At 34.1% G+C, this 17,139-nt stretch overlaps 2 protein-coding genes across 4 annotated transcripts in view; both read left to right on the forward strand.

Annotated features, from left to right (window-relative positions):
* LOC142337861 (uncharacterized) overlaps window positions 1-9,654 on the forward strand; it is a 96,667-nt gene extending 87,013 nt beyond the window's left edge. The window contains exons 3-4 of the mRNA XM_075387459.1: window positions 98-265; window positions 9,169-9,654. Coding sequence (XP_075243574.1) covers window positions 98-265; window positions 9,169-9,474 — 474 coding nt within the window. The 3' untranslated portion in view covers window positions 9,475-9,654. The remainder of the gene's footprint in view (window positions 1-97; window positions 266-9,168) is intronic.
* A 5,747-nt stretch (window positions 9,655-15,401) lies between these two features.
* Window positions 15,402-17,139, forward strand: part of LOC142337856 (uncharacterized) — a 77,846-nt gene continuing 76,108 nt past the window's right edge. For all 3 annotated transcript variants that reach the window (XM_075387447.1, XM_075387448.1, XM_075387449.1), the window contains exons 1-2: window positions 15,402-15,632; window positions 16,038-16,228. In XM_075387447.1, the coding sequence (XP_075243562.1) occupies window positions 15,487-15,632; window positions 16,038-16,228 (337 nt within the window). In that variant the 5' untranslated portion in view covers window positions 15,402-15,486. The remainder of the gene's footprint in view (window positions 15,633-16,037; window positions 16,229-17,139) is intronic.

A 17,139-nucleotide genomic window follows, 5' to 3' on the forward strand; every position in this document is an offset into this window, starting at 1 on the left:
CTATTTTTTTAAACTTTAAGCTACAATGACTAGTACAGAATATTTCCTATCTATGAGTCTCATCTATAACTATTGGCTAATAATTCCTGTTTTTCAGGAGTTGGCTGACAATTTGGCGTCCCTGGAGCGACAGATTTACGCCTTTGAGGGCAGTTACTTAGAAGACACACATCTGTATGGCAATATTATCAGAGGATGGGACAGATACCTCTCTCACAAGACCAACAGCAATAGCAAGCCAGAGAAAAAACAGAAAAAGTTCAAGGTATCTTTTTAGCCGACCATCCTATTGAAAAATTGGCTTCTATAAAAATGGAGGCTCGGTAATGTGTTTAATTGCTCTCGAAAGAAATTCGTAGCAATTATTGTAAATGTGATGGTCTTTATTAATGCAAATTTTTCGCTGGATCATTTTGCGTTTTTTTAATTGAACATTCTTTGACTTCTCAAGTGACTTTTTTTACGCTTTAGTTCTTCATTTTTGAGTGATCTCTATTGCTTTCACTCCGCAGAAAGGCTTGTTGCTAAAATGAAATCGATTGCAGGATAGCAAAAGGAAGGGCCTGATGGCCGAATGGGAAGATCTGCTAGTGAGGGTACGGGAGGTCAATGGTTCGAATCCCGTCGTGGGCAACTATTTTTGCACCCGTAAAGAAAAATTTATCTAGGCTACAGCCCCTGAATTAAAATGCATCGCCTGTCGTTCGATAGCAATTCTTCCGACATTAGTCGTTTTATGTTTAATAGCCGCCTCAGCTTCTCAGCAGGCTATTATAGCGCTCCCTTTTTGTACTTCGTCGAATAAAAATTTTGGCTTTACCTTAGTTCACAGCTTGTTCAACATTTTGCGTGAAATCTTTTTGACTTCTCTAGGCTAGCTTCACTCCTCTCTCACTACTCTAAACATGTTTTCATACAGCAGTTACTCAGCAAAGCAATTCAAAATGAACAGAGTCAGTATAAAAAAAAACGAAATTAGAAATAGAATTGGGATAAACCCATAAAGCCCAATTTAAGATGCCCGTTACTCGAACTTTGTGCTTAGTTACCATCTTTAATGCTTAATGGTATTGATGCTAGCCCTTGTGTCGTCTCATTCCGAAACAGGTGTATGTTCAGCTCGAAAAGGACATCAAAACAGTTCGCACTTTAAAATTGTTGGTACAAAAATCATTTTCAAGTTTTTTCTCTTCCAATCCAAATCTTGGTTATGGGAATCAACGGCGGCTATTTTCCGGCAATCTGCCGGATATGTTTATACAAAGCAATCCGACAACCTTCATTCGCATTTTTACTCGAAGCGTACAATAGGTAAATACGAGTCTGAACAAAGAATCGCATACAGTTTGAATTTTCAGGCTTCTAAAAAAAGAATCAATACCTTGGTTGAATCATTTCCTAGGAATTGACTAAAAAGAATCAATTCCTAAAGAAAAAATTTCCGCTTTTCCACCTTGCCTCTTTGATTACAACACAAGAAAAATGCATAATAGTGAAGCAGAACAAAGTACTCAGCAATATTTAACTTGAATTAATGAACAAAAAATTTTCGAGCTCTTGGTTGTTAACTAAGAATTAGTATCTTGTTTTGAATATAAGTTTTTTCGAAATGTTTTCAAATTAGGACTGAATAATATCCAAATACTTCAATTTATTAAAAAAGCCAGTTTGCAGCTAGGTTCTTTCATCAGCTTCAATGTGTTTTGTCTGGAGTTTGTACTAGTGAGGGAGCGGGAGGTCAATGGTTCGAATACCGTCGTAGTCAACTATTTATGCAACCATAAAGAAATTTATCTAGGCTACAACCCCTGAATTAAAATGCATCGCATGTCGTTCGAGAGCAATTTTTCCGACAATAGTCGGTTTATGTTTATACAAAATATTCCGACAATTTTCATTCGCATTTTTTCACTGGAAGCGTACAATAGGTAAATATATATGAACAAAGAATGGCTTACAGTTTGAATTTTCAGTTTCCTAAGGAAAAAAAGAATCAATACCTTGTTTGAATCAATTCCTATGAATTGAATAAGAAAGAGGCGATTCCTAAAGAAAAAATCAATTCCTCTTTTCCACCTTGCCCCTTCGATTGTAACACAAGAAACATGTATAATAGTGAATCCGAACAGATTATTAATCAACATTTAACTTGAATTATTGAACAGAAAAATTCTTGAGGCCTTGATTGTTAACTAAGAGTATTTTGATTTGATTAATTTTGAGTTTTTTTGAAAAGTTTTCAGATTCGGACTGAATAATATCCAAATACTTCAATTTAACAAAAAACCTGCTTGCCCGCAATTGAATCGGTTGTCTCTTACGAATGTTTTGCAGCTAGGTTGTTTCATCAGCTTCAATCTATGTTGTCTGGCGTTTGTACTCGTGATAATTGAGATAAAAATTTTTGTTGGAAAAATCTTCAGATTGTATCTAGTTGACAGATCTAAGAACTACTTGCAGTAGTTCAAACATTAATACCGTACACTGTTCAAATTTGATACCTTACGAACAGATCCAAAATCTCTTTTTTGCAAAAATGGAAATATTTTGAGAATTTTAAACTTTTCTGCATTGTTTAATGGAGAGGATAGAGTAACTGTAACAGCAGCAGCCATACAGGACTCTTACAAATCGTATTACCGCGTTTGAATCAAATTTTACTCCATGATATTTTCAGATAGACTCAAAATTTATCATCAAAAGTACGACAGGAATCAATTTTGTTTGGAGTTTTTGGAGCAGAGTTTAATTTTACCGTCTTTTATAGCTATTTTGTTGTTTTGGAACCTTTTTCGATTGCCCGCTTATTTTCAGGTTTGTTTACACTAAGGGTTGTGATAATTGCATTGTCAGCAAAGTGGAGGATATCTAAATTTTTTACAATTAAAAAAAAAGAAGAGGTGAGCAGCAGTAGATTTGACTTTATGTTTGCACATAACAAAGAATGATGTCAAAGTGGCGAGTAGCATAATATTTTTGAGAAAATAATCAACTCCAACATTTTTGTGGCTCAAATGAAGGGCATTTTCACCCAGCAAAACATTCAGTTGCATTCTGCTGTACTTTTCCAGAGGTGTTTTTTTTACAAAATCTGACAGTTTTGTTGATTTTGATCCTTTTAAAGAACACTATGCCAGATTTTCAGCTTGATTGCTTAAGTTGATTTACAAACAAATGTACAGTTATTTGGGTCCAAGCAAATGTTTTATCTAAGGGCTCATGAAAGTCAACTTATGCTGGGAATATTCTATACTTTGAACTATTGGAAGAGCTGGAAAACCGGTTTTTAGAGCAAACAATGGTTAAAATTAAAAAAAAAAAGATTTAAGGGCCCGTTTTTGTAACGATTTAGAAACTTGGAAACCGTCAATTAATTTGATTGTCGCGTCGCATTCTCGAAGTATTGGCGAATTGAATCGCATAAGTTATAGTACAGAGCTGCTTTTAATGTGTTTTTGTTCTCTAGTTTAGTGGGACATAATTGTTAATGAGAATTTTTGCGAAGAGCAAAGAATTCACGTTATAATTAATTGAAGTTCTTCCACTCCTGAGACTTTTTATTTGAGGCAAAGTAAACATTTGTTTTCGAGTTTCTAATCACAATTCCTTTTACACTATGATTTTTGTTTATAAACACAAATTGGTGATTTTTTCATTCGCACCTTGAAATCGCACCTTGAAAAATTGGAAGCACTAGTTTTAAGTCTTGAGTCTCCACCAGATATTTTGTGTCTAACTGAAACTTGGTTGACTGATAACGATGATCCGAAAATGTTTCTTGTAAATGGATACACCCAATATATTGCAAAAAATAAGACAACATTAGGCGGCGGTGTCATGATTCAAGTGAAAAATTCATGTAACCTATTGAATAAGCATCAAGTTGATTTTGATGAAGCCGTAATGGGCGAAATTGCGTGCAATAATTACAAGTTTTTTATTGCCGCTGTATATAATAAACCAAAAGCGAATAAGCTTGAGTTTGTTGATGCTCTTGATAATTTTCTAAGCTTTAAAAGCTCAAACAAAGCTCCTCTCATAATTTGTGGCGACTTCAATATGAATATTTTGGAAGAAAACCTGCTAACAAAAAATTACTCAAGTGTTGTTGATTCAAATGGCTTTGAAATTGGACCAATGGAACCAACACGTGTAACAATGAACTCATCAACATGCCTTGATCATTTTATATTTCAAAATGTATCCAAAAGTGAAATATGTGTTCTAAAAAACGAGGAAATTGCCGACCACTATCCAACTATGCTACATTGGTCAATTCGAACATCTTTAAAATCAAAAAAAGTTGCCTATCGTAATACATCATTCCTTAAGAATCCTTCGCAAGTCCAGATTTTTCAGGAAACAATGCATGAAAAATTAGAAAACAGCGTTGAGCAGATTAGATCAAGTAATTCAGTCAACTCTTGCTTTATTTCTTTAATAGATATCTTTGAGGAGGTTTTAAATGTTTTTGCGCCATTGAAAACATGCACAAATAAGAACAAGGAAACCCCGACATTGTATAATAATAAGTTGAAATCCCTCCGCAATAATCGAAATAAGGCACACAAAAACTGGAAAATGAATCCCGGTAATAGCGACTATCTTAAAGTTTTTAAGGACATGCGCAATACTTTTCAAAAAGCAGTGGAGACTACTAAGAAACAATTTTACCTCAATAAATTTGAATCGTGTGTTGGAGACTCAAGACAGACATATAAATTATTAAATGAGATCAAAGGTGAACAAAAAATTCAAACAGCGTTCCCTATTTAGATGTGCTACAAGCAGATGATAATGAGCCATCCCAAATTGATATAGCTGAGGCCTTCAACTATCATTTCACTAGTACAGCAAAAGATATTATCCGAAATCTGCCACCATTGGAAGAAATTAAAATTTCAAGTGTAGAGAAATCAATGTATCTCGTTCCTGCAACTGAACAAGAGATCCTAGAAATCATACAAAATCTAGAAAACAAATCCTCTTCGGGTGATGATTATATAAGCAATCTAATAATTAAAACGGCGAGTACAATTATTGCACCATATTTAACTTACTTAATAAACAAGTCCATGAATCAAGGTGTTTTCCCCGATAAGTTGAAAAAAGCGAAGGTAATACCCCTGTTCAAAGAAGGATCTAAAACTGATGTAAATAAAAATCGGCCAATTAGTCTGCTAACAATTTGGAGTAAAATATTTGAGAGAGTAATATATAACAGAATGTATCATTTTATGGAACGTTTTTCTCTTCTATATAACAAACAATTTGGCTTTCGCGCAAAACATAGCACAATTGATGCCCTAGTTGATTTAACTGAAAATATCAGATCACGTTCATGTAAAAAAGTAATCGGCTTCTTCTTAGATCTAAAGAAAGCCTTTGATACTCTTGATCACTCCATTCTACTCTCTAAACTAGAAAGATTAGGCTTCAGAGGTAACTGCTTAGCGTGGCTAATTTCCTACTTAATTGATAGATATCAGCGAGTTGAAGTCAATGGAGTTTCATCTCAGTGGCGAAAAATTGAGCACGGAGTCCCGCAGGGTTCAATACTAGGCCCTCTTCTATTTCTGATCTATATTAATGATCTGCCAGCTGCATGCCCAGATATAAAGGTTTTGCTCTTCGCCGATGACACTAGCTTAATGGCTGTAGATGAACAAATAAATCACCTCGATAGTAACCTCTTAATGCTTGGTAAATGGCTGAATGCAAACAAACTCGCGTTAAATTTATCCAAAATAATTCAAATGAATTTGAAACCTAGTGCTTCCAATGATTTCTTCCTATTTAACTCGTGCCCTATTTTAGTCAAGCCTGTTTGTAAGTACCTTGGTGTGTATGTTGATAATAAGCTTTCTTTTCGCTCGCATATAGAATATGTTAAAACGAGACTCGGTAAACAATCAGGTATAATATCTAAGCTCAGGCACTTCGTGCCTAAATTTGAACTAATGAATTATTATAAGACCAATGTAGTTCCGATAATTCAATATGGAATTCTTGTTCTCGGTTGTTGCAGTTATAAAGCCCAGGAACCTATATTTATAATGCAGAAGAAAATTTTAAAATTGATATACTTCAGAAAGAGAAGTGATAGTTGCGATGACATCTTCTTGAAAAATTGAGTGTTTAACAGTTTATGAACTTCATATATATGAGCTCTTGAAGTTTGTGTTAAGATCCATCTTCAAAATTCACTCAAGTGATTCGCTCAATAAATTTTTTGTTTTTTCATCACAAAAAGTCACAAGATCTTCAAAAATACAACTTCTGCAAGAACCCTTATGTAAGCTTCAAATTGAAAGATTCTCAATTAAGTATCGTGCCACTAAATTGTATAATCTTCTGCGAATTAATCAAGTTCTTCCAGATGATATGATGAAGTGGACTTTTTCCAAAGTAGCAAAGTTTTACCATAGTATAAAAACGAGCTATATTCTGCAAAACCCAGAACTTGTTAGACATATTTTTAGTTTCTAGTTTTGTTGCTTCTTTGTTGTTTTCAGCATTCTTGAATTAATAATACCTTTTCTCTGGCTGTGTTGCTGGTTTGACCACTTAGCTTGCTTTGGAATTTTTAAAAAGTTAGATTTTCAAAAAGTGTGCGTTGCTGGGGTGCGTCTTTGTGATTTTTGGGTTTTTCTTGGAAAACGTTTTTTGGTGCCAGCTTCCTGCCCCTGAGGGGGTGGGGCTGGCACCAATTTTTTTTAACATCGCTTTTTTTATGCCCAGATATGAGCCTCGTACGACCTCTGGAATCCGAGAAAATGGCATTTTTTTGTCGATTTTTTGGATAAATACTTAGAAAATTTTTCAGCAAAAATGGAATTATTCAAATTTTTCTGTTTCTGGTTATTTAGAAGAATTTTAAATGCCGTTTATGGTCCAGATATGCGATGAGAAAGTCGTGGTTAAAGGGTCTTATTTTAGTGAAAATAAAAGTGTGTATGAATACTTTTATTTTTTTCCTCTTAGTTGATGTCGCATTTGCAGATATATTTTAAATTTTTTTGACTGAATTTTTTTTTATGTTTAAATGTACATGAAACAAGTCTTAGAATATGTTTGCCAAGTGTCTTTTTGCCGTAAGATATTATTATTTTTTTGATGCAAGATTAAATTGTCATAAACTTAATTTGTTTATATGCAACGTTAGGATTTTTTTTTCATCTGCAGTAAATTGTTGTATTTAATTTAAATGTCTTTAAATGATCAATATTATTCAAAATTCTCTTAGGGCAGGTTTTTTTGCTGGCCTGACGGCCTCGTTGCCTGTCCCTTCTGGTGCTGAGTTTATTTTTACTTAATTCAATATTATTGTTTAACATAAGCTCACATCAGATAAATAAATTCTTTTTTTTATTCCTTAAAAATTAAAAAAGGAAAGTAAACTTCTTAACCTTTTCTTTCCTTTAAGCTAAGAAACAGAACATTATTGTCAAGGTAAAGAATCTTTTTTTTATTTATACCTGTTTAATAATAAGAGACTAATGCAACGTGAGACTGAACATTCGATAGTTACTCAGTTCGTGTTTTCTACAGAATTTGTATGCAGTTTTCGACAGATCATTTAGAGAGTTTGTTGTGTATCTTGATTTTGCTAATACCTTTGATCTATTCAGTAGATCACTACAATTTGTAATTGAAACTGTGTAACTTTGACTTAGAAAACATCTGTTTTTATTCGTTGAATCTTCCAAAATCTTAGTTTCTGGGAAGCGCGGGTAAGTCTGCAAAAATAACAAGAATACAGAGGTGTTTTGTCTCCAATCATAGGCGGCACTAGATTTTTCAGCTGCTCTAATTGAAACTTACGTGATATCGAAAGGTTTGAATAACTTGATGACATATAAGGCTACTATCCAAAATCTTCCATGCTCGAGATATACATTATATTAAAATTCGAAATTTAAAATTATTTAGCGCCGTTTCTTATGTGAATGTATTTGGCCATATATCACTCTGCAAAGGTATAGTTTTGGCAACAATACACAGTTATGTCGTCTATGATGACAGTCAAGCTACTGAAATGGCACGGTCGACAAATCATTTGGGGATGAAAGTCTGTTTCCTTGGTAATAAAGCAGTCCCTTTCTGATCGATGTCATAGTAAACGAACAATAAATTATCAAGTTAACAATTAATCGCGTTTATTTGCTCTGGCGGACACTGACAGACTGACTGACAACTCATAATTGTATCTAAATCAGATTTCTCGCGTACAGTTCTGTATAGAGATGTGAAATGGTATTCAAACTTTTTTTCAAAGTCAATTGTACACGGAATAGTTTTTTTTACGTGAGACAGTTAAACAATTAAAATTAATAGCAACAAGCAAAACAAATTCGACGAAAAGTTTATGGATAATTTGGGAAGATATGCTATTGATTGTGTTATTGATTGTGTTCCAAGGCTTGAAAAATTAAAGTAAAATTATTGTGATATAGGCATAGTTTTAAGGCTATGTCACAATAAGCTCGATTTTTAGTGTTCAAATATATCAGACGTTTTCGCTGATTTATTGATGAGTTGCCGTCTAAACCATTGTTTTTTGCGTATGGTAGGGTTCTGTTGTTTTTAACTCGATTTTTTATAACATATGTGAACATTTAATTTGACGATGATTCATGATCTGCTGTTGTTCTCATTGTTATTATTCTCATTGTGCTTTTTAATAGCTGCGATAGTGGAGTGCTCTTTTTGACCATTGTCACAATTTTATTACTTTTTAGTCAAACTTTTATCAATTAACATTTTCAAAATTTTAGCTATTAATTGCTGAAGTTTTTAGCTATTATTTGGCTTGTTTTAGAGTTTTCATGCAACTGCTTCATCATTTTTTCATGTGACTGACTTCAATTTTCCTCCCCCGAAGAGGGACGATTTGATAGTACCCGAGGGCATTAAGTTGGTTGTCCTGATTTTTTAGAGCTTTACTGGTCTCTAAGTGCACGTTTCACACAGGTTGCTGAGGAGGCATAATTTCTTAAAGTCAGGCGTAATTTTGGTAGTTTTTGACTCTCCATCCAGCTTTTCTGCTCCATTGTGTAAGGCTAGCCGCCTTTAGCTCAAGATAGCTAAACTAAAACTCAACACATTATTTTCCAAAGTTAGTCGGTTCCGACGTAAGTCTGTTATATTTCATATGTATTTCATTAGGAATCAGAGCGACTGTTCTCCAAAAGCAGCGTCACATCCGCAGCTGCCGTGGAGAAGCAACCACCTGTAACCTCACTGAACCCCTCCGTATCTTCAACCCAGCAGCAACAATCCCAAGCTGCAACATCCACAGCTTCCCAACTTGCTCAGGCAACATCCCCTACTACACGCACTGCTGGTGTCGACTCAAGTCCCAAAAATGTAACAAATGCCAACTCGCATAATGGAGGACTTGGGGCAACGACCCCTTCAGTATCAAATGGAGGAATTGTGAAAAAGAAACGAAAGCTGCCCAGTCAAAAATAATTTTTAAAATAAATTATGTTTGCTGAAGATGAGGCAGGGCATTTTGTGAAACTTGACAAAGGCCGATAATTTTAATAGCTGTTTTCTTGATTGCGATATTGTTTAAGTTGTATGTTTAGTGCAAAATATACGAAGTTAAAGTTTTGTACTCGGTAGTTTGAATTGAGGTATTTTATAGAATTTCTTTTGTGATATTTTGGTCACCAGTTAGCTGTCAAGCCAAGGCTCCCAAGTCAACTCAACCCTAATAGAGAAATTGTTTATTAATAGCCGCACAGCGATAGCTGGGGCTATTATTGGCCTTCTCTTGGTGCTTTTACAATTCAAAGAATTTGAATTGTATTGGGGCGCTGTCTTTTTTACGACTCGAAGAGGAGTATTGGAGAAGTCCTTTTTTTTAATCAATTTTATTGGAGTGATTTTTGAAGCGGGAAATGAAACGCGTGAAAAAATTTGGAGTGATTTTTGTGCTGAACAAAAGTGAAGAGTGGAGCGAAAAGAGAGTGGTTTTTGTTCATACCGCTGTTTTTGAGAGAGCGAGAAATTGATGTGTGAAAAAATTTTCTAAGCGAGCGAAATTTTTTTGTTCACGTGCGGCATTTTAAAGCAGTTTTTTTCATTTATTTTGGTTAAGAGGTTTGGTTATGATTTTGTTTTAATTTCAGGCTGGTTTCGGTAGTGCTTTGAAGGGTTATGGAAATTCATGTGAATTTATGATAATTCGGAGGTTTTTAATATATTTTGCTGATTTTCGGGCTAATTTTTGCGTTTTTTCGACGATTATTTTGTGTTACTGGCTCAAATGGGTATTGAAGAAACCCCTTCTACTTGAGCAAATTTATTATAACATTTGGTTACAGTTTTGTGGGTAAGGATCATTTTTTGTTGAGAAATAAGACAAAAAAATGGCGAAAATTGGAACTATTTTTCTAAATTTTTTTTGCTGTTTTTCGGTTTTTTTTCTGTTTTTAGCTAAGTTTCTTGGCCTATTATGACTTGCCTATTGTTTTGCAAGCATCTGGATACCCTATTGGCTGATGGGCATTTTCCTTTGGATTTATATGCTTTTGAAAATTTGATAACTTTTTCCAGTTTTTCAGTGAAAGTTGTTTTTAAGAGCTTCCTTTTCATAGTTTAGCCTAAAGTATTTTTTTCAAAATTCCCATAAGTGGTTTTAGTAATTACTAGTTGTTTTGATGAAGTTATTTTGGCAGAGAAAGTTTTTTCGTGATCTCAATTTGTAACAAAATTTGATCAGATTTTTTATCATATTTTAACAGATTTGATTTTATTGTCTGTTCTTTGTTTCATGCTTTTGTTTCCAGATAATCATAAATTAGTGAAGGCACGTTTTGTTTGATGAGTAGTTGGATGGCGTTCAAATGGATTTTCTCTTCGATTCGTTTCCGGAATTTCTTCCGGCTATGTTTATTTTTTTTACACATTTTCATGATTTTTGAAGTCAAATTGGAGTAGTGATTTTGGTCACGCCGAAACAGGAAATGGAGCGAAAATGCGAGTGGTTTTGCAGCGTGAATTGTTTTTACTCTAATTTTAAAGTAGAGTGAGAAAACGGTGTTTGAACAAAAATTCGCTTTCTCGCTGGTGGTTTTCTGTTCACATGCGGCAATTTCACTTTGGTTTTTACAGTGTTTTCGATTTTTTGGATCGGATTTTTTTCTAAATAGTTTTCCTAATCCATTCACAGCTAATTCTGGACCTAGTTTTTTGTTAGAATCAAAATTACATATCTGACTAGTCGTTTTTTGTTCTCCCTAGCAGCATTTTGACATTGATTTTCTGTTTTTTTTTGTTCATCTGATTTTTTTAGAAATGGTTTTCCAAATTCACTCATTGTCCGTTCTAGGTCTAGTTGTTTGTTAAGTCAATGAAAATTCTTTGAATTGTACGTCAGGACTTGTCATATGTTTTTTTTGTTTCGTCATGATTTTTGTTACGACCATATGACGTCACAGCTACTTTTTGTTCATTCGTTCATGCAATTTTAACTGAATTGCATGTGTGACGTCATTTTTCGCTCTTAGTGGAGCGAGTTTTTTTGTTCTTGCGCGTGATTAAATTTTTGGTCACACTTGACTTACCTCACTCTCAAAAATGACTTCCTCACTTTGAGATTGACTTTTATTTACTTTAATTCAAAGAGATAAGGTCAAATGGGTGTGTGTCACTCTAAATCAAGGTTATTTGAGATCAGCTAATAGAGGCAACAATAACTTACAGATTTTTAATCAAAATATAACAGATCAGCCTTCAATGAAAAGACGAATTTTTTTGGTCTGTCTTTTTTACTGTTTTCTTTAGACTGCCGATCTACGAATCTATTGCGACTATTTTCTGGCAATCTGCCAGCTGTGTTTTTGATTACATGACAATTTAACCATTTTACCCCAGTTTAACCCAATGCTACTTTACCTAATGTTCCTTGATCTTTTAGTTCAAATATACGATGTTCGGTTTCATATGAATTCCCACGGGCCATTTACTTATATAGTCGGCTAAACAGTCCTTCTGGTAATTTTAACAACAGGGTAAATTAAAGTTGGCATTGGGTAAAATGGCAGGTTATGTATAATGGCTTTTTGTAAAATGGAATTATGTAAACTGTCCTGACACCGTTTGTTTGGTCCTCCTGCAGTCACTTAAATGAATATTTTTTGCGGTTCTTAATGCTTCGAGAAACCTGAAAAAAAGTCAAGCCCACGTCTGTTTTGATCGACAGTATCAAAAATCTTGTCTGTTATTCGGAATACTAAGTATAAATAGAAATTAAATCATAGTGGCTCGAAAAACTTGTTTTCAGCAGTATATGGAACGAAGCTGTAGCTTTTGATCGGTTTGAGGATATTTGAGTTCAACCTTCTATTTACAAATTTTAGTTTGTTGTAAGATGAGGACAAATATGTTAGCGGCGAGAAGGTTGTCAAGGTTAATATCAATGAGCTTTTTTCATGAACGTTTTTGTCACAACTAGGTTTCCATTAATTCAAAGAAAAAAATGCTTTGCTGATTTTTCTTCGTTCCAAAAACTTTTGATGGTTATTTTGGAGGCGTACTTGGTATTGTAACTTGTTGGAACATCAGGGAAGTTTCCGTGCTTTTTGGCAATTAGTGAAGTGGTTTAGTATCTGCTGGAATTGATTGTTTTACAAGAATAGTTGTAAACTTTGGCGTAAGAACTAATACTTGATACCCAAAACTTTATTACGGTGTTGATGTTGGTATTGAAATTTCATACATAAGATCGCTGTAAGGGTTATTTACCTGTTTCCGACTGCAGCAAATGGTTTTCGTGTCAGAAAGGAATTTAGGAGCTGTTTTTTGTCCTAGATAGTCTTCATAAAATCAAGAAGTTCGGATGAATAGATACAGCAGGACGATAGGTACAGGATCTTAATCTTTTCTTTAAGCTATATAGTATCATATTTCAGAAGAGTCAGTATATTTCGCTCCTCATCGTTGTTACATCAGTGAAGGAATAAAAAATCTTATGGACTCAACTTACTCAGAACGCCAATGACGTCTGATTTGTAGCAATGTTTAAGCAAACAAAAATTGTCCGATTTACAACTCTCGAAAATTCTAATGATTCTGAAGCTTGATATTCCTATTTTGCATAACGCTTGGTATTGAAATCAAACCACCATACAGAACCTAAACTATGCAAATTCACTTGCCGTTCACCAGAAAGCAAACGCGAATTGTCTTTGGCACTAGGTAACAAGTCGTCAAAACGAATAAATGCGACAATGTTCCGAAGCCCCTCGCGAATTCTTTGAAACCAAATAGTTTCAAAAGACAACAACCATTAGTGTCCCACTAATAATACTAGATGAAGTCATAAGACTACTAAATGCCAATGGGTACAAGCAAAATTTTACAAAGTATTGAAGCCATTAAGATCGTTGGGTATTAACTGAAAAGATTTTTTTTGTTTAATTGAGTCTCGTTTTAACATCAATGGGACCCTTATTAATGGACTAAGAAAAAAGACAACGAAAGGAACCACAAATATTGACCAGTATCAGACAACCACAAAATTTCTATGAAAACATTGTACAAGTTACAGAGCATCAGTTAAAACAAATCCAACAAAGTTAATTTTTGCAATATAAGAAAGTGGATGGAACCTGTCATTGTTGAGATTATATTACAAAATGTTACAAGTTGACAAAAGAAGAACAAAATGGTCTTTTTTTAAGGAAAACATTTTGAATAAAACAAAATCAAACACCATTAAAACCGTTAGGTATTTACTGTAGGCGCTAAATAAGTTAAATCGTATCTGAATAGGAAACTAATGAGACCCGGATTTAATCAGAATAATTCTTAAGAATAAGCAAAAGCCAAAATTGTAAGGTGTGCGAGAAAAAAATCGAAGCCGTTAAAACCATAAGGGATCACTGAAACTTTGTGAAATTGAGTCCCACTTAAATGCTGATGGGACCAATCATTTTTGCGATAAAACAAGACTTATTATTTATGTTGAAAGAACAACCAGAATTATGAACTAGTACCCAAAATTCATACGTTTTTGAAAACTTGAAGTATTATAGCAGAAAAACGTGACGAGAAAATTGGCTTGCCCGCAATGTGTGGGGAAACAATTGAAAAGATTAATTGAAAAATTAGAAAAGATTTAATAAACAGCGCCTCAATACTCTTCAAATCCTTTTGATCGTAAGAATCGACGTTCAGCACAAGACTAGCATTTTTATCGCAGTTTGTCTTTTAAAGCAGGTTATTGTTCCGAATCGCAACGTAATACATAATTTTAAACAACAAAAAATCCTTAGTTGAACACATGACGCTAAAAGAGAGCATCACTTCAGAGAATATCACTTCAAATATCATATGTTCACGAAAAGTTTAACCCGCGATGACTCGTGGGAAAAGACAAATTTCAAAAAAAAATGTTAAATTCTGTTCTCGAAGTGCTTTTTAGCGTTACAACACGATTTTAACTTTATTTTGCAACGGAAAACAGGAAAAAATATGTACAAACAATCAATGTATAATTTTTCAATAGTTTAGGAACGTAGTTAAGTTGAACTTAGCAAGCGTCAAATTGAATATAAAATTCAGTTTACGTGTAACTCGACGAAATTATTAGCGACCAAATTTATGATAATCACAAAAGGCTGGTTTGTAACGGAAAATGAATAGAAATACGTGTTTTGAGATTTATATTATTTTGGTAAACTGGTCATTACTCACGAACTGATCATTTTTCTTATCGACGTAAACTGGTCAATGCTTACAGTAATAACTGACTGTATTGTTAGAATTTTGTTTTGAGAGCTTTTTTTAGATGTGATTGTTAGAAATCTCATATAATATAATGAACGAAAACACTCAAATGACTGAACTACTCGAGGCTCAATTAGGATTAATCAATGTAGCTGATATTGTGTCAGTTGCAAACGCCTGACTGACCCCTCGAGCTGAAAGCATTTAGACTAACTCTATATAATCATTTTCTTTGAAGGAAATTTTTTTGGGTGAAAGTTGGTTTTATGAATACATATCCTTCTTTTCAGTTATTATGCAACAACGTTTAGATAATTCGTTTAGATAGTTCGTCACATCATCATAAATATTGCATAATCATTGCATAATTCTATGTAACCTTTAATTTGTTTTTTACTCAAAAATCGGGTTAAATTTGGTTTTGTTAAAATAAAATTTTGAACAGAAATATTTTTAGCATACCCACAGCACTCTACAAAGTAACTTGTTCTAGTCAATACGCGATAGCTCTAACTTGGTTAAGCTGAAGCATTTATATGATTTAACCGATTGAAGCAAGTAAAATTTGCATTTATTTTTTTACTCCTGATGGTAACTAACTCTTATTTTGGCGAACGCGATCTCATTCCGAAAAGGTTTGTGTCCAATTTTTTATAGGCTGTGTTTCAGATTAAATGACGACAAAGGGTGTCAATTATTAGAGTTATTGGACGTGCTGTAAAGAGAATTTCGAGAAAAATCCAGATGCAGAGACAAGATCAATCTTTTGGACAGCTAAGGACGTCACTTTCGCCTGACTACTTGAATTTTGAAAATGATTTGCTGGTTAATGAACTAAAAAGTACGGTGAAGAACAAAATGAACCAGGAGAGAATCGACCGTGTCGCTATGTGAGTTTTTAGCTTCTTTCTATCTCGAGTATAAATCTTTAGAATAAATATTTATTTTAAATCAATCCTTTTCGATAGACTTGCATCAATCGAATCAGATCTACGATGCCAGCGTTACTCGTGTTGTGTCAGATTTTGTGTGAAAATTCGCTCAATAATAGTTTGTAGCGTCTACCGATTTTTCGCAAACGTAATCAAACCTTTCTGCTCAATTTATCACATAATGCACAGCGAAAATCTTCCCCTTCTCCCCGTGAAGAAAAGGTTTCATCAGATTGCGTGAACAAATTGCTGTTTTTGTATTGATAATATTTAGTATATTAAAAGAGGCGGGACTTGCCAATACAATTAACTTATAGTTTAATTACAAGTGATCAAGATGTCATACGCAAGTTTTTATTTCAGAAGTGGCAAGCTAGATCATGAGAAATATCTCCGTCCTGATGGTGGCAAAATGAACAACTACTTTGAGTCCAAGGTCGGTCTGAACAACATTTATGACAGAGATATGAAGACAGTTTCGCCAGCACTTGTTAGAGGAGAAATGAATGAAGTGCTTAAGCCCCTCAAGAGACGACGCAGAAAAAAGGATAAATGTTAGATATATCTCAGAACCACATTCTTCTGATTTCTTAATAGCCGTGAAGCGATAGGTCAACATTGGTCTCATCGTGATATTGAACTCGCATATGAGTTTTGGCGATCTTTTACAAATTTGATGCAATTGGGGGCTATTTTGTCATATGACAATTTCATCTCTTGAATCGCAATCTGCCGGATATGGTAAATTATGAATTTTCAGTTACTCTCAAACGAACTTCGACTCGATTATTATAAATGCGTGTGTCTTTTCCATGCAAAATTTTTGTCTGGCCGTTTTGTTCAAGAACATTTTATCGATTAAACTTCTCGAGTGACAACTCTTCTTTTCAAGCTTGTCTTCCTGCTTTTTGTGTGACCTAAATCGCTCTTATTCGGAAATTAAGTCTGTTACTGAAGCAAAGGGGTTGTAAGTTAAGCTATTATAAGGTTTTGATAGCCAAATGGTTACTGAATCAGAATATTTTTTCTAGTTCGGGTAATCGAACCCTTCCTTGGTCGGAATTTTTTGCACTCTGAAAAATTTATATAGGCTATAGAAAATTATCAGACCCTCTCTGGATTAAATTGCCCGCCTGTTGTTCGAGATTATTTTGTCCCACGTTTTTCGGTATTTGTTTAGAGCACCGACTCATCGATATGGCTTTTTTTGAAAACAGCATGCAATGAGCCATTTTCTATAAAAATTAATGGTTGAGTTTTTGGGTTAGAAATACTGTTGCTTTTGATTTATAATTTGTGTGCATGAAGCATAATGGGGCCATTTTAATTTAGACGAGATTTAGGCATTTTCATTTTGTTTTTCTTTCTCTGGTATTGGATTAACATGTTGACCACGTTGTGCCACTTTTTATTTTGAAGAGTAGTTTGCTGTGGAGTTCAGTTTTGACTGCTGAAAATTTTCATC

This window comes from Convolutriloba macropyga, chromosome 4, assembly GCF_964194025.1.
Source record: "Convolutriloba macropyga chromosome 4, txConMacr16.3, whole genome shotgun sequence".
NCBI lineage: Eukaryota > Metazoa > Xenacoelomorpha > Acoela > Convolutidae > Convolutriloba > Convolutriloba macropyga.